This window comes from Chiloscyllium punctatum, chromosome 10 (assembly GCF_047496795.1).
Source record: "Chiloscyllium punctatum isolate Juve2018m chromosome 10, sChiPun1.3, whole genome shotgun sequence".
NCBI lineage: Eukaryota > Metazoa > Chordata > Chondrichthyes > Orectolobiformes > Hemiscylliidae > Chiloscyllium > Chiloscyllium punctatum.
Genome location: NC_092748.1, coordinates 28,662,016 through 28,684,369, shown reverse-complemented (window position 1 = coordinate 28,684,369; position 22,354 = coordinate 28,662,016). Strand labels below are relative to the sequence as shown.

At 41.1% G+C, this 22,354-nt stretch overlaps 1 protein-coding gene across 4 annotated transcripts in view; it reads left to right on the top strand.

Moving 5' to 3' along the window:
* Window positions 1-22,354, top strand: part of nme9 (NME/NM23 family member 9) — a 72,712-nt gene that overhangs the window by 37,147 nt on the left and 13,211 nt on the right. For all 4 annotated transcript variants that reach the window (XM_072578739.1, XM_072578740.1, XM_072578742.1 and 1 more), the window contains 10 exons: window positions 948-1,023; window positions 5,179-5,261; window positions 8,037-8,129; window positions 8,596-8,750; window positions 9,440-9,639; window positions 10,152-10,296; window positions 15,984-16,091; window positions 17,821-17,972; window positions 18,758-18,902; window positions 20,884-21,122. In XM_072578739.1, coding sequence (XP_072434840.1) covers window positions 948-1,023; window positions 5,179-5,261; window positions 8,037-8,129; window positions 8,596-8,750; window positions 9,440-9,639; window positions 10,152-10,296; window positions 15,984-16,091; window positions 17,821-17,972; window positions 18,758-18,902; window positions 20,884-21,122 — 1,396 coding nt within the window. The remainder of the gene's footprint in view (window positions 1-947; window positions 1,024-5,178; window positions 5,262-8,036; window positions 8,130-8,595; window positions 8,751-9,439; window positions 9,640-10,151; window positions 10,297-15,983; window positions 16,092-17,820; window positions 17,973-18,757; window positions 18,903-20,883; window positions 21,123-22,354) is intronic.

The window sequence follows — 22,354 nt, the reverse complement described above, 5'->3', positions numbered from 1 at the left end:
CCTGATCTTCTTGAATGTTGTTGCAGAGGCTGCAATAACCTAATTGTGCTAATAAATATTTTGTTCCTTTGATCCAGTTTTTATAGGTGTCTTTGCCCTATTTTAAAAGCCAGGGGGGTCTGTATTGGAATGGAGTTGGTGTCACTGAATGCTACATGGTTTTGTTTTTCCTGGAGCACTGTGCTTCCCTGTAACATCTGCATTTGAGTTCAGCTAATTTTCAACAGACTCAGCACTCAACCTGGGACTTGCTGCTTTGTAAATATTGACTAAGCTAGAATAGATTTTTTTAAAAATCTTTGTCACTGACAACTTCCAGCTATTTGCATTTGCCCTTTGTTTTCTACCTTTTAACCGTCTTTATGTTGCTCACCAAATTAATGCAAGATGGAGTACAAATTGTCCAGTGTGAAGTTGGTGTGTTTTCCATTCATTTTATACCCAAATAAGAAACGCAGCACATACACAACGATACAGATGTATGACACAAATGGAAATTCCTGGCTCAGCAAGTTTGATGCTAAACATGAATAACAAGTTAAAGGTACAAATAGCCATCATCACTTTTCAGCTGTCTTAGTTCAATATATTTGTTGATCAAACCCCAATCTGACCATTTTCTATTCTCTTTCTTTCTCATCTTAAGTTTATATCCCTCAGCTTCCTGCTCAATTGGAATCCAACCTTTGTCCCCTCAAAGATTTTTCCCTCATGCTAATATATATTGCATTGAGCATGGCCAACTTCATAGCTCTGTTCCCTGATATTGGTTCTTCCTTAAATTAAGCTCCTAGTTTCTTGAATACCAGCTTCTGCCCACAAATCTGCTTAGAATCCATTTCTACGATGGTGCTGATTAATGTGAGCCAAGGGTTATCATCTAATAATAAAATACTTATAAATATTGTAAGTCAGTCAATTGAAGCTGTTTCATTTTTGGCCTTTAGATCAGAGATGAAGGCTTGTCAGAAGAGCAAAAGGAGGAAGTGATATTGGTGGAAGACAATGAAGAGGAGGATCTGGGTAAGCAATGAAATCTTCAGTCGAAACAGCAGAAGGTGACCCATGATTTTGAAAGCAATGCTTTTACATTGATCTGAAATGACTCCACAGGAGTTGGTATCCAGTCATCAAGTCATCCTTTATTTACAAGTGGAAAATCCCTGAACCTGGCTCAGCTCCCTCAGAGCCAGCTCTCAGAGTGACAGAATGCCTGACACTCCATGCTGCCTGAACTGCTGTGCTCTTCCAACACCACTAATCCAGTACTCCTCTTGATATCTGTCAGCCAGGGCTCCCTAATTTGATCTGTTAATCAGTTCAATTAGAGAACTCATATTCTATGAATTCCAACTAGATGACCTCATTATGATCACCACATGATCGACTGGATTAGTCCAATTAGTGTTTCAAAATTTACAATTATGAATTAAAATCAAGGTCCTCAACAATTGCTTCATTTAGACAGCAAATGATTGGCTCCTAACTGTTGCAAATCTAAACGCTGTAGCTCAAGAGAAGGGAACAATTCACAAATGAACTTTTTGTTCTTTTTTTTCTATTTTTCTGTATATCTACCTCAGTCAAAAGTGCTACAACTGAACTGTCATGTGTAGGTAATTATAGACTACATCCTGATGTACCGTATTGCTACTTCTGCACAAAGCAATGTCTCCTTACAGCGTTGTTAATGATAGCTTTAGACAGATTCCTCTGCAATGTCTCAGTGGATCAATGTATACAGAACTGAAAGTCCCAGAGTTCAGTCTCTGCTCTGTGTTGAGTAATTTGCTGTTAACCAGCTTGTTTGAAATATAATCATCTTCTGAAGCCAAAGAAATTGTAATGGGGGACAAAGAAATGGAAGAAGAATTGAAATTCTTCCCATAAATGTGAAGTAACTGAGGGTTTATAAGAGGGCGTAAATGAAAGATGTCACTATCAGTAAGACAATGGTGCTAGGTAAAGTAATGCGGTTAAAGGCTCCTAAATAACCAGGTTCGGATCATCGAGAGCACTAAAGGAAATAACCCTGGAAGTTTGGATGCATTGGTGGTCATCTTCCAAGATTCTATGGACTCTGGAGCGGTTCCTACAAGATGGAGGGTGGTGAATGTAACTCCACTGTTTTAAAAATGACAGACACAGAGGAGGAAAAACTGATTTACAGATGAGTCAGCATAACATCAGTAGTGGGGAAATATGATAGAGTTCATTAAAAAGACACAGCAGAACATTTGGGATTGGACAAAGCCAGCATAGGTTCGTAAAAGGCAAATCATGCTTAACAAATCTACTGCAGATTTTCTGAGGATGTAACTAGTAGAATAGATAAGGGAGAACCAGTGGATATGGTGTTTCTGGATTTTTAGAAGACTTTTAGTAAGATGCCTCATTATCCAGGTAGGGGATAATATAGTAAAAACCATCCAACTCACCCATGTTTTTTAAGGAAGGCAGTCTGCATCCTTATCTGCTCTGGTGTCTATAAGTGACTTGAGACCGATAGCAATGTGGTTGCCTCTTAGCTAGAAGCTGGGCAGTTAGACATGTGAGAGAAATGCTGTCCTTGCCAACAACCGCATCCCACACACAAGTAAAAATACAATGACCTGCATGAAAGAAACAAATGCAACATTTCTAATTTTGCCAATGATACTAAATTGCGCAGCATTGTGTCATGTAAGGAGGCTTAAAGGTTAGTTCGACAATTTTGAATGATTTGGCAAAAGCATGGCAGGTGCAGTATAATATGCATAAATGAGAAGTTATAAACTTCAGTGAGAAAAACAAAAAGGATATTTACATAGTGATACACTAGGAAGTGTGGATGTACAAAGGGATCTGGGTATCTTTGTACACCAGTCTAGATTAGGGTGGTGCTGGAAAAGCATAGCAGGTCAGGCAGCAGGCGTAGCAAGCATTTAGGAACGCAAATGGTATATTGTCCTTCATTGAGAGAGATTTTGTATTCAGAAACAGGGATGTTGTCTTGCAGTTATACAGGACCTTAATTAGTCCACATTTGGAGTGGGGCGGCACAGTAGCTCAGTGGTTAGCCCTGCAGCCTCACATCACCTGGGATCTGGATTTGATTCCAGCCTCAGGTGATTGTCTGTGTGGAGTTTGCACATTCTCCCCGTGTCTGCGTATGTATGCTCCGGTTTCATCGCACAGTCCAAAGATGTGCAGGTTAGGTGAATTGGCCATGCTAAATTGCTCGTAGTGTTCAGGGTGCGCAGGCTAGGTGCATTAGTCAGCGGTCAATGTAGAGTAATAGGGTAGGAGAAATGGGTCTGGGTAGAGTTTTTTGGGTTGGTGTGGGGGATTTGTTGGCCCAAAGGCCTGTTTCCACATTGGAGGGATTCTTCTAAGAGTATCACATGCAATTTTGGTCTCCCTATGTAAGAAAGTTAGAAATCATACAACGCCAGGTTATAGCCCAACAGGTTTATTTGGAAGCACTAGTTTTTGAAGCACTACTCCTTCATTAGGTAACCTGATGAAGGAGCAATGCTCCGAAAGCTAGTCCTTCCAAATAAATCTAATGGATTGGTGTTGTGTGATGTTTTACTTTGTCCACTCTAATCCAACATCAGTACTTCCACATCATGGCACCTAAGAAAGGATATACCTGCCATAGAGAGAGTGCAGTGGAGCTTCACTAGGCTGATACCAATGATGGCAGGATTATGGAGACATTGGTTTGACTTTGCCTATATTCACGAATGTTTAGAACGATGAGAGGTATCTGATTGAAATGATAAAATTCTCTCAGGGCTGGACAGACTAGATACAGGGAGGGTCTTGCCCTGGCTGAGAATCCTGGAACGAAGGAATATAGTCTCAAAATATGAGGTAGATCATTTAGGACTGTGAGAAGGAAATATTTCTTCACTCAAATGATGGTGAACCTGTGGAATTCACTATCAGAGAAAGCTGTAGAGACCAAGTCCATGAACATAGTCAAGAAAAAGATTTTTTTTAAATTTTTTAAACTCTAAGGTTGAGAATGTGGTATTGAGAGAGGGGATCAACCATAATCATATTGCATCACGGAGCAAATTTGAAGGACCATATCATCTACTGCTGCTCCTAATTCTATGTTTCCCAGTTTGTGCACAGCAATCTTCCACAAATGCCAATGGGCTAATGACCAGATAATCTGTTTGTTGCAATGTTTTTTGAGGGATAAATATTGGTCAGGACACAGGGCATAAATCCCCTGCTTTTCACTGAATTAGTATTGTGGGATTTTTCACATTCATCTAAGAAAGTCTCAGTTTAAAATTCCATCCATAAGACAGCACCTCTGACAATGTCACACTCCTCTTTAGTGCTGCACTATGAATGTTGGCCACACTTTTATGCTTCAGTCTCTGAAATAGGACTCGAACCTAACACCTGGCTAACTTCCGTATAACCCACTAATACAAAGCTGCTACCCAGAGAGAGGAGGGAACTGAAGGAGAGAGAACTGACAAATATGGCTACTTCTTTTGCTTTACGTTGGTGATGATGGTACAATTGTTCATAAACATCAGTAATAAGACAACTGAAGACAGCATTAGTGGCTTGGAATCTGTATTCTGCAGAATTGAGAGAAGATCCCAACGCTGATTAGTTGAATGCTGTTGTCTTCAAATCTTATGGGAACAACTTTGAATTTTTTTTTAAAGTGAGGCATTTTAAAACAAAATTGGTCAGCTGTTTAGGATTTTGAGAAGTATCTTCACTTTTGAATATCTGGAATTCTCTAACCCTAGAGGTCTGTGGATTAGTCAGTGAGTATACTCAAAGCTGGGATTATCTGTAGCTCTCCTTACACCCCACCTCACCACCCTGCCTCTCTCCACCTTTATCTGCAACTCCCCTTCCACCCACCACCCAATCCTGGAGAAGGATTACACCCGAAACGTCGATTTCTCCACCTCCTGATGCTGCCTGGCTTGCTGTGTTCTTCCAGCCTCCTGCTTGTCTACCTTGGATTTTGAATTGTGACAGAATTTAGTGATTGTGGAGATGGAGTGGGAAAATAGAGTTAAGATCACAGAGTAACCATGATAATATCTAACAGAAAAGCAGGTTTCGGGGGCTGAATAGCCCACTCCAGTTTCTGTTTCTTATGTTTCAGTCTTTGCATTTGAGAGTTACAATTGTTATTTTACTTTAATATAGTTACGACCAACAAATCTTACACAGTAGCAATCATCAAACCCGATGCTGTGGCTCATGGGAAAGCAGATGAAATAATAATGAAGGTGAGAAGTAGAGCTTCAAATTGTTTGCGATTAAAGTTTTGTTTCAATCTGTTGAGATTCAAGGTTATTGGATTCCATTTTATCCTTGACTTGTAATTTCAGTCTACTTGTAGATCTGTAAGTATAAATTTATTCATCACTTTCTGGTACAAATTGTTAGTGATTTTCTCATTTAATATTTATCTTGACTACTAATACTAAATGTTTTCAATTTTAGCAAGCAATTATTGTACATCTCACTCTTTTCTTTAATGTGATTGATGAATTCATTCGGAAGAATGTGGACAGATGATATAAAACAAGGGACTTTGATATAAAGTGGGTGCTGGAGCATAGGGACTGGTGTATGTGCACATATCTTTGAAAGTGACAGGTCTGAACAGTTAATAAAATACACAGTATCCTGAGTTTTATGAATGGGGCATTGAGTACAAAAGCAAATAAACTGTGTAAAAACTAGTTCAGCCTTGTCTGGAGTATAATATCCACTTCTGGGCTTTGCATTTTAGGAAAGGTATGAGACAGTAGAAAAGAATCACAAGAATATATCCAGAAATTAGTTAAAAATCACACAATACCAGGTTATAGCCCAACACATTTACTTGGAAGCACTAACTTTTGGAGTGCTGTTCCTTCAGGGCAATCACCTGATGAAGGAGCAGCACTCTGAAAGCTAGTGCTTCCAAAGAAACCTGTTGGACTATAACCTGATGTTGTGTGAGTTTTAACTTTGTACACACGAGTCCAACACCGGCGTCTCCAAATCCAGAAATTAGGAGCTTTGTTAAGATTATAGATTTGCAAAGCCAGGACCACTCTTTCTTTCAGACGAAAAAACTGAGAAGGTTTGATAGTGATGTTCAAACCTTTGAGGGATCCAGACACAGTAGATAAGGAAAAACTGTTGCCATTTATGGAGGATGAAAAGCCAGAAGATATTGATTTAAGGTGACTAGGACCAAAGATGTTACAAGCGAACCTTTTTACGCAGCGAGTGGTTAGGTGTGGGAATGTAACTTCCTCAGTACATTGGAAGCAGATTCATTTGTAGCTTTCAAAAGAGAATTGGATCATTGCGTGAAAGAAAATACTCATAGGGCTATGGAGAAAATGTAGGCAAGTGGGACCAGCTAATTTGTTCTCACAGAAAGTTGGCACACTCTCTCTCAATGGGCTGAATGGCCTTTTTCTGCATTGCAGCTATTCTCTGATTCTCTGTGCTTGATTGTACCTGTCCTCTGTGGCCATGCTCTTAGTACACAGCTGGTGACTAGCCCACAACTTCTCGTCTGCCTTAAGCATATCCCATAATGCACAAAATGGGCAGGCACTGAAACAGGCAACCTGTTGTCTGTATGTGAACAAATGATTGAAGATCAATTAAGCATTTGAGCAAGCCTATATACTTGAATAATACACTGTCTGTGCTACAAAGGAGCTGGTGTCGGCAGCTGCATGGGAGTGGGCAGTCTGTTTTCTATGGCCTTTATAAACAAAAGCATGAAGAAAGGGGGAGGGGCACCTCATACTTGGAGCATTCTTTACAGGTTTGGTGCACTTCCCTTCCCAAGGTGCCACCCACACTTCTTTCTATGCTGCCTACCTGACCAGAACCGAAAACCTCCTCCCCACTCCATTCTCCCCTCTGAGAGGGTGAAATTCCCACCGTTTGCCTACTTAGACCTTCCTAGTACATTGTTGCCAGCAAGTTATTGCTGAAGGGCAGGTTTACATGAAGCAATTTCGCTTCTGACCAGCTTTTCTTCTGGGACAATGGGAGCTGGCATGCAATCTACCTAACTACCTCAAAATTGCACCCTACATGTTTTGGTCTTGTCAAACTCTTGACCCATCCTCCGATCAGTTAAATTCACAAGCTCTGTCTGCCTATATGCTGTAGCTGCTAACTCAGAATAAAGCATGCGCATTCCCATTTGCTACACGTTACTCCCCACACCATCCTTTCTGGAACATGTATTTGTATGACTGCTGAGTTAGCATGGCATAATGACTGCATTGACTCTCAATGTTGAGACTGCGATTTGAAGATCAGTCCATAAGAGAGATGTTACAGCCTACACCAAGTGCAAAGATAGCTGTAGGACACACCAGGGAAATAAGCACAAGAACAGTTCTAGACGCAAATGGCTGATCACTTTTATCCAATGTTACCTTGTTCTTCCTTCTTAGAATCATACAATCCCTACAGTGTGGAAGCAGGCCATTTGGCTCATTGAGTGCACACTGACCCTCCAAAGAGCATCCAACCTACACCATTCCCCTACTCTGTCCCTGTAACACTGCATTTTCCATAGCCAATCTACCTAACGTGCATATCTTTCGATTGTAGAAGGAAATCTGTGTACCTTAATATTCACCCACATGTGGGAGGAAGCCCTCTCAAACACAGAGAGAATGTGCAAACCTCACACTGACAGTTGCCTATGAGTAGAATCAAACCTGGGTTCCTGGCACTGTGAGACAGCAGTGGTAGCCACTGAGTCAGCGTGCCACTCCTTGCTAAACATTTCTGTATGAAAGCACCTCACAACTTACATAAAAAGCAAGTTAAGGATAATAAAGATGTAATAGAAAATAAAATGGCATTAATTGGAGAATATTCACAAGAGCATAGTGCTTCCAGAACTGGTATGTTTTACAGACCACATTGTTTTAATGTTGGAGTTAGCAAATCCCATAATAGAGTAAGGTCTTTTTTGAGTTTTTAATCAAAGGAAATATAGTTCCCTTTAAAGTTCTTCTGTATTTTCTCAGATTCAGGAAGCAGGCTTCGAAATTTTAGCTCATGAGGAACGGACGTTAACCAAGGAAGAGGCCCATGATTTCTACCGACACAAAGCTGAAGAGGTGAGTGGGAAAGGCTTCGAATTGTAAAGTATATGTCAGTGTTGTTATTGTGAAAATAACATCCCAAATTTAAACTATCTTAAATTCAGGAAAAAAAATTGAGGAAATTAAGAAACATATGCAATAGACCTCCTTCATCCAGTACCGTGCCTCTTTGGAAAGATGTTGAGTACAGGTCAGCCCTTTCCCTATACATAGCAAGAGAAAAGTGGATAACTTATTACTTTTGTACGCCTCCATGTCATAGAAAGCAATATGATGGAGGCAGACAAGAATGATCAGCACTAACCTAGTCACCTCATTACCACCTGTCATTGAGCTAATTATTGGCAGGTGACTATTAGAAGCTTAAAGGATGAAGAAAGTAGAAAACGCTAAATCATTAAAAATTTAAACAGTTAAAAGTAAGACTTTTCAAATGATGCTCACTGATTTTCCAGGACTCTGTTTTTTCTCAAATTTATAGTCCCATTTTGAGGAGCTGATTCAGTTCATGTCTAGTGGTCCTTGTCATATTCTGATCCTGTCCAGACCTGAGGGAACAGTTGATGTCATTCCATTGTGGAGAGAATTTATTGGTCCAACAGATGTCCAAGTTGCAAAGCAGGAGAGGCCTGAAAGGTAATGGGGCACAGGAACATGTCTCAAAGATTGTTTAATTGACCAATGTAGCAGTGAGTAACTTGAATAAATCTATCCAGACATTCTATCTCTGTGTCTGTACAATCTTCTGCTTCAATATGGAGCATTTGTCATTGGACTTCAGCTTCCCATCCACTGTGCAGCCCAGCAAGATCTAAGAAGAGGAGAGGAGTGGGCGGCACAGTGGCACAGTGGTTAGCACTGCTGCCTCACAAGCCAGAGACCCGGGTTCAATTCCCTGCCTCAGGCGACTCTCTGTGTGGAGTTTGCACGTTCTCCCTGTGTCTGCGTGGGTTTCCTCCGGGTGCTCCAGTTTCCTCCCACAATCCAAAAATGTGCAGGTTAGGTGAATTGGCCATGCTAAATTCCTCATAGTGTTAGGTGTAGGGGAATGGGTCTGGGTGGGTTGTGCTTCGGCGGGTTGGTGTGGACTTGTTGGACCGAAGGCCTGTTTCCACAATGTAAGTAACCTAATCTACAATACATCGCAACTGTTAAAGCTAGTCCTCAACATAAGTAGAACAATTCAAAATAAAGGGCAGTAGCATTAATAGAAAATTTAAGTATGTTAATTAACAGCTGCTAAACTGCTTTGAATTATAACACTGACGTGACATCAGTTGGTTTCTCTGGTCCTCTCTGACTCTCTGTGGATTTTTTTTCCAAAGTCTCCGAGCTCTGTACGGGACTGAACACGTATTCAATGCAGTTCATGGGAGTGATGACATGGACCAGGCCAGCAGGGAGTTGGCCTTCTTCTTTCCCAGCTTTGGAACAACATCTGAAGTTCAGATTCCGACTCAGCAAGAGGAGAGAGTTCAGAAAACACTCGCTCTAATCAGGCCAGATCTCTTAAAGGAGAGAAAAGGTGACAACCATTTCCCTAGCGTTAAACCACAAATCGCTTTGTGGGTGCTGTGGACCTTGAGCCTCTTACGATATGGGGTAATCATGGATTGGATGAGGCATCATGAGTGCAGAGTAAATGTAACCTGCTAAAAACATCGAACTTTTCTGTTTCCAAGACAGTTTTATTGTGTACAGCATTCATACTTAGTGAGAACACTGAGGTTTATGACGCCATTGCATTCATTAGTACATCATTAGTCCAAAGATGTGCAGGTTAGGGTGAATTGGCCATGCTAAATTGCCCGTAGTGTTAGGTAAGGGGTAAATGTAGGGGTATGGGTGGGTTGTGCTTTGGCGGGTCGGTGTGGACTTGTTGGGCCGAAGGGCCTGTTTCCACACTGTAAAGTAAAGTAATCTAATCATTAGTAATGTCAGTAATAGACTTTGATTTTGAAATCTATTCAAACTCTCTGCTGGCTTATATTATCCATGTAGAACTGTCTAATGTTAATCCTTTATCCTCAATGTTAGATGACATCCTACAGAAGATTACAGAAGCTGGTTTTATGATTGCTCTGCAGAAGGAGGTTGTGCTCACTGAGAAACAAGTTTACAAATTCTACAGTGAGCACACACAGGAGGAATACTTCCCAGCTCTCCTTCAGAACATGACCAGGTATCAATTCCTACTCAGGTATTAACAACCTGTGTATCGATTTAAAGCCTATAATTGAAGAAGTTTCGTGCACAATCTCACAGGGATTATATACATTGGACCCCAATGGGTATAACTGATGTGGCAGACATCATAAGTAAATTTTGTACCTGCAGGATAGAGGTCTCCTCATTATTGAATAACTTAAAGGAAAGAATTCCAAAGATTAAAAATGCTTATTGGCTAATTGGTAGTCAATTAACTGCCTTTAGCAACCACAATTAGCATCATTATTGTTAAATCCTAAACCTTTTACAATTTTTACAGTTTTGCCAAATTTCCTCCCTCACTCATCCCTACCATTTAACCCACTTGTCAATGCTTCCATTGCATAAAAGTTCAACTTGCTAGACACTCTTCTTGCTTCACCTGAATGTGTCCTTATGTAGAATGTGGGGCAGAATTTATCATTTGAAATCATTGAACTCGATGTTGAGCCAGTGGGTTCAGAATGAGAGTGGGGTTGAAAAATATAAAGACAAGTGCGTGAAAGCCCAAGTCTATGTTTACAAACTGAATGGAGATGTCCTGCGAAGTGGGCCCCCAGTCAGTGTTGGATTTACCTTGTGCAGAATGTAATGCACTGTAATCAGTGAATGTAGTGTGCCAGTTTGTCAGGAGTACCAGTAAATCACTGCTTTGTCGAGAAGGGTAGGGCATTATCTTTGAGGTCTTGACCAGAGTGTTCCACATGGAGTGATCCTTTTGGACTGCTGTTGAAAAGGAAGGTGTGTTCAGTGGAAGTGTAATGCTGAAAATGCTAAAAATGGTAAAGGATGATCCATTGAATGCAAAGACTGTTTACTTGTGTAGAAGAAGAGAACAAGGAAAATCTTATCATGGTTCTATTTGAGGGGGGAATGGGTGAAAGTAGATATGTGGAAATGACTAGCATATGAGTGAGGACTCAGTCACCAAATGGAGAATGTGTGTGAAGAGTAGGGCTGTATCAGAAATAGTGAGGTCATAGAGTGTGTCATTCGTATACAAATGAGAGAGCAAAACTGGGAAAATAGAGTAGAATTCTTCCAAGAATTCCAGTAGGAGAATGTGAAATTAAGGTAGCTGAAAGAGGGAGTAAATTGATCACGAATATAGCTAAGAGCCTAGCCCCTGAAATGGTGAGAGAAATGTTGAGGAAGAGAAGGGAAGAGTTGGCGATAGATCTTGTGAAAGGTAGAAGAAGTATGGATATGCTCGTAGCATTCATAACAAAGCCGATGAATTAATGGCACAGATAATAGTGAATGATTATGATGTAGTAGGCATCACAGAGACTTGGTTACAGGGGGGTCAGGACTGGCAGTTAAACCTCCATGGTTTTTCGACTTATCGAAAAGACAGAGAGGTGGGCAGAGGGGGTGGAGTTGCCTTGTTAGTTAAGAACAAAATTAAATCTATGGTATTGAATGACATAGCGTCGGATGATGTGGAGTCTGTGTGGGTGGAATTGAGGAACCACAAAGGCAAAAAAACCATAATTGGAGTTGTGTACAGACCTCCTAACAGTGGTCAGGACCAGGGACGCAACATGTACCGGGAAATAGAGAAGGCATGTCAGAAAGGCAAGGTTACATTGATCATGGGTGACTTCAATATGCAGGTGGACTGGGTAAATAATGTTGCTAGTGGATCTAAAGAAAGGGAATTCATGGAATGCTTACAGGATGGCTTTTTGGAACAGCTAGTCATGGAGCCCACAAGAGAGCAGGCTATTCTGGACCTAGTGCTTTGCAATGAACCAGACTCTATAAAAGATCTTAAAGTAAGGGAACCCTTAGGAAGTAGCGACCATAATATGGTAGAGTTCAGTCTGGAGTTTGAAAGGGAGAAGGCGAAATCTGATGTAATGGTGTTACAGTTGAATAAAGGTAATTATGAGGGCATGAGAGAGGAACTGACTAAAATAGACTGGAAGCAGAGGCTAACCGGGAAGACACTAGAGCAAAAATGGCAGGAGTTTGTAGGTATAATTGAGGACACTGTACAGAGGTTCATTCCCAAGAAAAGAAAGATTAACCGGGGAGGGATTAGACAACCTTGGCTGACAAAGGAAGTCAGGAAATGTATTAAAGAAAAAGAGAGATCCTATAAAGTGGCTAAGAACAGTGGGAAATCAGAAGATTGGGAAGGATACAAAAGCAAACAGAGGATAACAAAGAGTGTAATAAGAAATGAGAGGATCAAATATGAAGGTAGGCTAGCCAGTAATATTAGAAATAATAGTAAAAGTTTCTTTCAGTACATAAGAAACAAACGACAGGCAAAAGTAGACATTGGGCCACTTCAAACTGATGCAGGGAGCCTAGTGATGGGAGATAAGGAAATAGCAGGAGAACTTAACAAGTACTTTGCGTCAGTTTTCACAGTGGAAGACAGGAGTAATATCCCAAAAATTAAAGGGTGTCACGGGGCTGAGTTGAGTATGGTTGCCATTATGAAAGAGATAGTGCTAGAAAAGTTAAAAAGTCTTAAAATTGATAAATCTCCTGGCCCCGATGGGATACACCCTAGAGTTCTGAGAGAGGTTGCTGAGGAAATAGCAGAGGCATTGGTTGAGATCTTTCAAGAGTCACTGGAGTCAGGAAAGGTCCCGGACGATTGGAAGATGGCTGTAGTAACCCCCTTGTTCAAGAAAGGATCAAGGCAAAAGATGGAAAATTATAGGCCAATCAGCTTAACCTCGGTTGTTGGTAAAATTCTAGAATCCATCATTAAGGATGAGGTTTCTAAATTCTTGGAAGAGCAGAGTCTGATTAGAACAAGTCAACATGGATTTAGTAAAGGGAGGTCATGCCTGACAAACCTGTTGGAATTTTTTGAAGAGGTAACAAGTAGGTTAGACCAGGGGAACCCAGTGGATGTGGTCTATCTAGACTTTCAAAAGGCCTTTGATAAGGTGCCACACGGGAGACTGCTGAGCAAGGTGAGGGCCCATGGTGTTCGAGGTGAGCTGCTGGGATGGATTGAGGATTGGCTATCTAACAGAAGGCAGAGAGTTGGGATAAAAGGTTCTTTTTCAGAATGGCAGCCGGTGACGAGCGGTGTCCCGCAGGGTTCGGTGCTGGGGCCACAGCTGTTCGCATTATATATTAATGATTTGGATGAGGGAACCGGGGGCATTCTAGCGAAGTTTGCCGATGATACAAAGTTAGGTAGACAGGCAGGTAGTACTGAGGAAGTGGGGAGGCTACAGAAGGATCTAGACAGGTTGGGAGAGTGGTCCAGGAAATGGCTGATGGAATTTAACGTGAGCAAGTGCGAGGTCTTGCACTTTGGCAAAAAGAATATAGGAATGGACTACTTTCTAAATGGTGAGAAACTTAATAAAGCCAAAGCACAAAGGGATCTGGGAGTGCTAGTCGAGGATTCTCTAAAGGTAAACATGCAGGTTGAGTCTGTGATTAAGAAAGCGAATGCAATGTTGTCTCTTATCTCAAGAGGGTTGGAATATAAAAGCAGAGATGTACTACTAAGACTTTATAAAGCTCTGGTTAGGCCCCATTTGGAGTACTGTGTCCAGTTTTGGTCCCCACACCTCAGGAAGGACATACTGGCACTGGAACGTGTCCAGCGGAGATTCACACGGATGATCCCTGGAATGACAGGTCTAGCATATGAGGAACGGCTGAGGATACTGGGGTTGTATTCGTTGGAGTTTAGAAGATTAAGGGGAGATCTAATAGAGACGTACAAAATAATACATGGCTTTGAAAAGGTGGATGCTAGAAAATTGTTTCTGTTAGGCGAGGAGACTAGGACCCGTGGACACAGCCTTAGAATTAGAGGGGGTCATTTCAGAACGGAAATGCGGAGACATTTCTTCAGCCAGAGAGTGGTGGGCCTGTGGAATTCATTGCCACGGAGTGCAGTGGAAGCCGGGACGCTAAATGTCTTCAAGGCCGAGATTGATAGGTTCTTGTTGTCTAGAGGAATTAAGGGCTACGGGGAGAACGCTGGCAAGTGGAGCTGAAATGCGCATCAGCCATGATTGAATGGCGGAGTGGACTCGATGGGCCGAATGGCCTTACTTCCACTCCTATGTCTTATGGTCTTATGGTCTTATGGTCTTATGATATTGGAAACAAAGTTGTTGAAATCTTCCAGTTCAGGAAAAGAAACAGCATTAATATAGTAAACAGCCAGTGGAAAAAGAGGCAATAGAGGGGTATGTGTAGGACAAGAACATGAAGCATTTTTATATCCAACAGAAAGGCAATCTTAGTATTACATTGGAAGCTTTATACAAATATGGGTTATTTTAATAATTCAGACTGATGTGTTCAGCACATAATATATGACAGTAAATGCTTCTGAGGTTGGGAGTGTCAAAAGGATACTGTTTTGCTGTTAGTTACAGGGAAAATGCAGGAAATAGACATGAGGCATGTCAGATCAGCCATGATTCAATTGAATGATGGAACAGCTCAAAGGGAGGAGTGGATTACTAATTTTGCGTGGTCATACAGTATGCTTCAGGCATCCCTGGTTATGGTGTATCATAGCTTAAAGGCAATTTAAATGTATTTACTCTCGCCCAAAGGAGCATTGGAGATTTGGGCACCAATCATCTACTTCGAATGTCCCTGCAGCAGATTGTCATGTCTCATGTAAGGAAGTGTTCTCAGGAACATCTGTCTCCAGGCTGCCTCTAACCACAACAACAAACAAACAAGTGGTCTCTGAGTTCACCCAGATGAAATATACAACCATGGACTAATTCAGGAAGATTGTTTTCTTTAACTAATTACTTTTAGTAACATGAATGTTTGCTGTCGACACTGCTTTGTTCGAAGAATTACATGAGTTTCCCCATAATCACTGGGCAGAATGATAGTACACAGTGTCACACTGGATCTTTCCTTCGTGCCCTACATCATCCCAGCCCCTGTCCTTCCAGAGATGCTTTAGCAGAATTTAAGAGGAAGTGAGATAATTTGAGGCAGTCCGCAAGGCTGCAAACATTTATGACTCTAAAGTAGTCAATTCAAAGCCTCTTCTGTTGGCTTGATGGCTTTGTATGGGGAAGCAGTGCTTTCTTAGTTTGCAGCTGAAAATGTGTTGCTGGAAAAGCGCAACAGGTCAGGCAGCATCCAAAGAACAGGAGAATCAACGTTTCAGGCATCAGCCCTTCTTCAGGAATCGGGCTGATGCCCGAAACGTCGATTCTCCTGTTCCTTGGATGCTGCCTGACCTGCTGCGCTTTTCCAGCAACACATTTTCAGCTCTGATCTCCAGCATCTGCAGTCCTCACTTTCTTAGTTTGTATTAAAGTAGAGGAACCAAAAGCAGACCAACTTTGGACGTTACGAAGTCGGGTGAGGGTAGATTCTACTAAAGTTCCAATAATAGCTCATACCAGCCCTGGGAAGGAGTCTGTGTCTAAGATTTGAGGCTGAGATGGGTGTTATCTTCTGTCAGCAGAGCAAATATCCAATTCTTTAGCACCTGAATATTTTCTTTTGATTGTAGGAAATGTGTTTCTTTAAACTATATGTAAACTCTGTGGATAGATAATGAGTGGTCTTCCATCTTGTTTCAATTTCATTCATCTCTCAATTATTTGAGAGGAGGCAACTGATTTGCTTTTTTATCTTGCTTCATAACCTTGAGGTTTGGCACTATGGTAAATCTATATTTTGTTGTAGCGGACCAGTGTTGGCCTTGGCTCTTGCTAGCACCGACGCAGTTGAACGTTGGAGGAATCTGCTGGGACCAAAGGATGTGAATCAGGCAAAGGAGGAAGACCCTGAAAGGTTTGTCCATTAAATTATCCTGACTATTAGAAAGTTTAATGCTTTCTACACAATATTCTAATTCAATTTCCTAATGAGAATGAACAGAGTCAATTCTAACAATAACTGAGTTGTAGGTGCATGTTATTCAGAAGGAGCCAGGTTTTGATTCATCACTAACTCTAACTCAAGTTATTCCAGTCAAGGCAATGCTTACAAAGCTTCTTACATTGATTGCAGTGCTTTCTTATACTGGGGATGGAAAGGAAAGAAATATGCTGCATCTTGTGGTTCTGATGAATGGCTCATGACCCTTGTTCACAAGTGTATGTGCAGGGATGCTGGGTGAGGACTATGTCATCAGTAACTCAGCCTGGGCAGTAATGGTCAAGAAGCCCACAGATAGTCAGTCTCAACTCACACATGACAAGAGGGCCATGTGACAAGGTGAACGGGGTCTGTCTCTGCTCACAGAACTGCTCAGCAGCACGAATTAATGTATTCTTGAATCAGAACATTTCTGACAATGCCGATGTTTGCTGCCTCGAATGTGCCGGGTCATTTCAAAAGGTAGTTATGAACCACCATGCTGTGGGTCAGCATGCTTGTGCACTGTCTAGTGATGAAGTTGGTGGGATCAATGCTACTGATGGCAGTTCTGGCTTTGGCAGTTAACACTCTGATGTAAATGGCATGGCACCACTAGCTTTGGAGATATTGAAGTCTCTGAAGGACGTCAATAATCTGTCAGTTTTGAGGGACCTGGTGGAAACCAGGCTTTTTGTCTTGGCTGTGCAGTTCAACATATCTTACCAAGACAAGTGATAGTGATCCTTGTGCCAATTCATTTGCATTTATTTGCTTCAAGGGTCAAATTCTACTGTGTACCATGTACTATAATGAAGCTAGGAATGGTGCATGGGACCGTGTAAATGAAATTTCACCCTGCATCATATTGTTAAGTCCTTGAGGCGGCTTTGTCAAAGAGTATTGCTGTCAGTAAATAAGAATGTAGGAACAGAGGTAAGCCATTCAGCCCCTTGAGCCTGTTCTTCATTCAGTGAGATCATGGCTGATCTGGGGCTTAACTTCATCCACCTGCCTTTTGGTCCATGTCCCACAAGACTTTTGAATAACAGAAAAAAACTATCTGAGGTTTAAAAATAACAACAGCATCCACTGCCATTTGTAGAAGAGAGCTCCAACTTTAGGGCGGCACGGTGGCACAGTGGTTAGCACTGCTGCCTCACAGCGCCAGAGACCTGGGTTCAATTCCCACCTCAGGCGACTGTCTGTGTGGAGTTTGCACATTCTCCCCGTGTCTGCGTGGGTTTCCTCCGGGTGCTCCGGTTTCCTCCCACAGTCCAAAGATGTGCAGGTCGGTGAATTGGCCAATCTAAATTGCCCGTAGTGTTAGGTAAGGGGTAAATGTAGGGGTATGGGTGGGTTGCGCTTCGGCGGGGCGGTGTGGACTTGTTGGGCCGAAGGGCCTGTTTCCACACTGTAAGTAATCTAATCTAATCTAATCTAATCTTCTCTGACCCTCTATGTGTAGACGTGCTTTATGACATCTCCCCGAGCAGTCTGGCTCAAATTCTCTGACTATTCTCAAATCTAACGTGAAGAGTTGTAAATCTTTAATAAGTCTCACATTGTTTCTGCTGAAAGACTTTTCCAAAACATTTCTGAACGTTCCTTGTGAAAATAAAACTGGTATTGTTCTAATTAATGCATTGTTTCACTCCTTTAGCCTCAGAGCACGGTTTTCAATGGAAACTGTTCCAATTAACCAGCTGCATGGGAGTGGAACACCTCAGGAAGCAGAAAAGGAGCTGAAGTTCTTCTTCCCCATGGAGCAGACACTGGCTGTTATCAAACCTGATGCACTGGAGGATCATCAAGGTAACCTGGGGGATAATTGCATTCTAATCCTTCAACAGACCCAATGGCTACAGATCTCTGGGATCAGATAACATCAATGATGAAATTAAAGCGGTGGCATTTATGCAGCTCATTTGATGCAATAGGTATCTAAAGTATTTTGAACAGGCAGAACTTTGAGTATGAAATGAAAATCACTGGAGAATGGTCAGCAAGACAGTTTTTGAAGAGAGCTTTGAGGTGAGGGATGAAATGGAGAAAGGTGATGAGATCTGGGAAGACTGCTCCATTCCATAGAGAATGAAGTGGATGAAGGCTACAACATCATAAGTGAATAGATAGAAGGATGTGCAGAGAAGCAGAGGATATGGAGTAGCACAGGAAACTGGAGGAGATTAGAAAGCTGGGATGGAAAACATTGTCGGAGAGAATTGTAAACAAGGATGAGGGTTTTTAGATGAGTGCAATAGAGATGATCACTGTTTAACTGATAGTTTAGCATTTTGACTTAATCCGATTTCTCTCTGTTAAAATCCAATTACCCAGAAACAGATGAAATACACTATTCATCTATTAAATCTAACAATTTGTACGTCAAGGAAAGTTCAAAAAGTAACACACAGAGTAATATCTACTGGAAAGGGACAAGAAACAATACTCAAGCTTCCTCATCTTTGATGTTTTGGCTTCTTGTAAAATATAAATATTTACTGCATCATTTCTCTTCCACTCATACTTCTTGCAAGCGTTTAGATTAATATAGGATTTACTTTAACTGAACTGCTAAATATTTTGCATTTTGGCAGATGAAATTATACAGAAGATTAAACAAGCAGGCTTCATTATATCACATATGGATGAAAAAACTCTAAGCCGGGAAATGGCAGAAGAGTTCTATAAGGAACACAAGGGTAAACCATTCTTTGACCAACTGGTTGATTATATGTCTGAGTAAGTGTCAATGTTAGGTTAACCTCAATACAGCATCACTATTTCTGCCTAGTTTTACAGAATTCAAATTATGAATGTTTTGATGGCCTGAATAAAGAGAGTGTGTTTCTAATGGCAGGAAAATCAATAACCAGTGGACACAAATTGAAGGAACTTGGCAAAAACAAACAAATCAGGAGATGACAATTTTGTTCACTAAGTGAGTTGTTATGATGTAGAATACAATGCCTAAAAGGATGTAGAAACATGCTACAAGGGTAACTTTGCAAATGGAATTGAATTAACACTTGAAAAGGAAAATGCAAGATGAAAGGACATGATTTACGACAAAGTGACTTAGAAAACTCTTTCAAAGAGCTGACAGAGGCATAATGGATCAAATGTCTCCTGTACTACATGGTTCAATGACTCTATCCTCATCAGACAGTACCACAGACAAACAAACTGTTTGCTGCAGCTAATTTTGGCATCTGCTAAATGTTACAATGGGTCCAAAGTCCAATCCAGGAATAGAATCCCATGGGCACATTGCAATTATAGAACGTTACGCTGAACTGAGAAAATCATCGAAGCATTTGGTTCCATCCTTGTAGTCAACAGACAAGTCGTCCAAAGAAAACTCACATGGAGCCAAGCTCTACAAGTGGTTATCAACAAAGAAATAACAGATAGTTACAGTGAGAAGGTGAAGAAAAATGAAACTACAATTTGATTCAACATTATTTTCTGTTTGTTTCTGTTGATTTTCTTTCTGACCAAGAAAGCTATGTTCTCTGACATGAAAACATTATGTAAATAGCAGTCAGGGTGGTGACCATTTAGGCCCTGTGGGCTGAGCTGGTGGAGAACTTGAAAAAGCTTTTGCAAATATATTTGTTTTCAAAACTCAAAGATTGGTAAACATTCAAAATAATCTTCCTGAGAATATCAGAAGAGCCAAAGAATATTACTGGATGTTCAAAAGGATATTGGTTATTGGTGCTAGAGGGTGAGCCTAATTTTGGCTCGTGGCTTCCTCTTTCTCCTGAATTGTTCGTATGTTCCTAAGTGACCTTTTTAAAGTGTGGTTATTGTGATATGGGTGTTGCAGACATTGCAGCATTTACTGAGAGTATTAAGAACTGACTGCCCCTGGCGTCTGAAATGCTTGGCTAGTGTTGCATAAGGATCTTGCAAGAGTTAAGACTGAGGAATGCCTTAGGCATTATGAACTGTGAGGATGTCATAGGGACCTGGTGGGAGAATGGTTTCCAATCCTGAAGGAGTGGGACCTGCCAGCTGGGTTTTCCTCATAGTCTCTGTAACAATGGCTACTATATCATCATATTATGTTACATTTATATGGAGTCACAAAGCCATATCTCTATGACTATAAAATATGATGTGTGCATAGTTGCTATCATGCAATAGACACAGTCTTGTTTAAGACAAGAGTCTCTTCTCATTGGTGATTTTCTTCTCCCATGCTAAATCAAGTGGACCCTATAGATCCCAACAGGAAAGTGAAAGACGGCAGCAAATCTACCTGGGAGCTCAGATAACACGTTGGGCAATGTCATCACCTTACGACCACTGGTAGTTAATATGGCAGATTGCCCAAAAAGGAAGCAGTGTGGGTCTCCATCTGACCTTCCATCCAGTGGGCAAGATCTCCATTGTCCAGATTAAACTCCACCCCAGTGCTCTTGTTGCCACAGAGACAGGCCTCCAACTGGCATTGGACGCCTTTATGTCAATATGCAAATACAAGTTTCACAGGACTGCAATCTCCTTCGCCTTTTATCAGTATGGCAGAGAGTGGATTTCTGGCACATAATCAGCATGATTTCCACTCAATATTATTGGAGGCTGACGGGTTTGTGCAGTGAAAAACAAACACTTTCTGCTTATGTTTGTTTCTGCTTTGTACCAAGTGCTTTTCTGACAGACAGATGAGTAATGCTATATGGCACTGATTCCTACCATTCTCCACTTCGTTCAGAGGTCCCTCGTTGATGATGATTTTGAGTAAGGAGAATGCAGTGGAAGAATGGAGAAATTTAATGGGCCCCACAGATCCTGAGGAAGCCAAACAAACCGCACCAGACTCTCTACGAGCTACGTTTGCAAAGAACATCTTGCAGAATGCCTTGCATGGCTGCTCTAATCGGCTCCAAGCTATGGAAAAGATCCAATTTATGTTTGGGGACATAAACATTGGAGCAGATGGGGTTGTCCAAGGTAAGAATTAGTGTAGGAAAGGATTGAAATGTGAATCAGTGCCTTGTGGATTTGATTGATACTGTACAATGAGTTCAGGAAGTTTCAAAGCGCTTGTGTTAAATAAATGCAAATTTAAGAAATTATAGCATAAGAAGTGACAGTCTAAGTAGACCATTTGGCCCATCTGAGATCGCTTCACATTAAATAGAATCACTACTGACCTGATTGTGGCTTTAACTCCAGTTTCCTTTCACCTGAAGCCCCAGTCCCACCCTGACCCCAGCACATAGCTCTCCATGCTTCATGGATCAAAAGGCTGTTTAACTCATTCTCTACTGGTCCCTGTGTAAGAGAATTTCAAAAACTAATGGTCTTCTAACAGAGGAAATCCCTGTTCATCTCCATCTTAAAGAGGAGACCCCTTATTATTAAGCTGTGTCCCCTCCTTCTAGATTGCACCAAAAAAGAAAAATGATTGTCAAGGTCCCTCAGAATTTTGTGTTTCAGTGGACGTCCTCTCATACATCTAGTCTCCAATCAATATAGGCCTAACCTGCTCAACCATTCCTCAGATGATTATGCTTTATTCCTAGGATTCAGCCCCATGTGCTTTCTCTGAATTAGTTCTTGTACAAGCTTATCTCTCTTTAAAAAGAAAAATTGGTCACCTAATAGATGGTCCAGTTCTTACTTCAAAGTTCTGGCCTTTCTATTCATCAAAAGCTTTTCTTGGATTGAAATTATGGTCATTAACATTCTGAATTCTAGGCAAATATATTATTTTGTACATCCCTCCCTCCAAACCGATCAAGACAAAGAAAACATAATTGATTTCTCTCTGCAGAGATTCACTTTTGGAGAAAAGCTTTTGGTTCTTGAAGGCAAAAAGGATAATCAGAGAAAATCATAGAATCATAGAGTTCAAAAAGGATAAGCTTTGAGAGGTTCAGATGGCTATCAGACTGATGTTCTGGCAATTATAGGTAGGTGTCACCAAACATATGCAATTATCTCTGGGATATTGTTAAACACAGTTTACTGAGGAAGCACATTATCATGAAGTCTTCCATTGGGAAGGGCAACCAGGTTTCATATTAGTTTCACAACAAAGATGCTTCAGAAACACAAGACACAAGCTTAGCAGGCCTCCCTTAACTGAAAATCCAACAACAATCTCCAAGCCAGCAGAACACTGTTCAAGCAGAACAGCAAAATAAAAGCTGTTGGGCATTTTCCATGAAGTGAGTGAA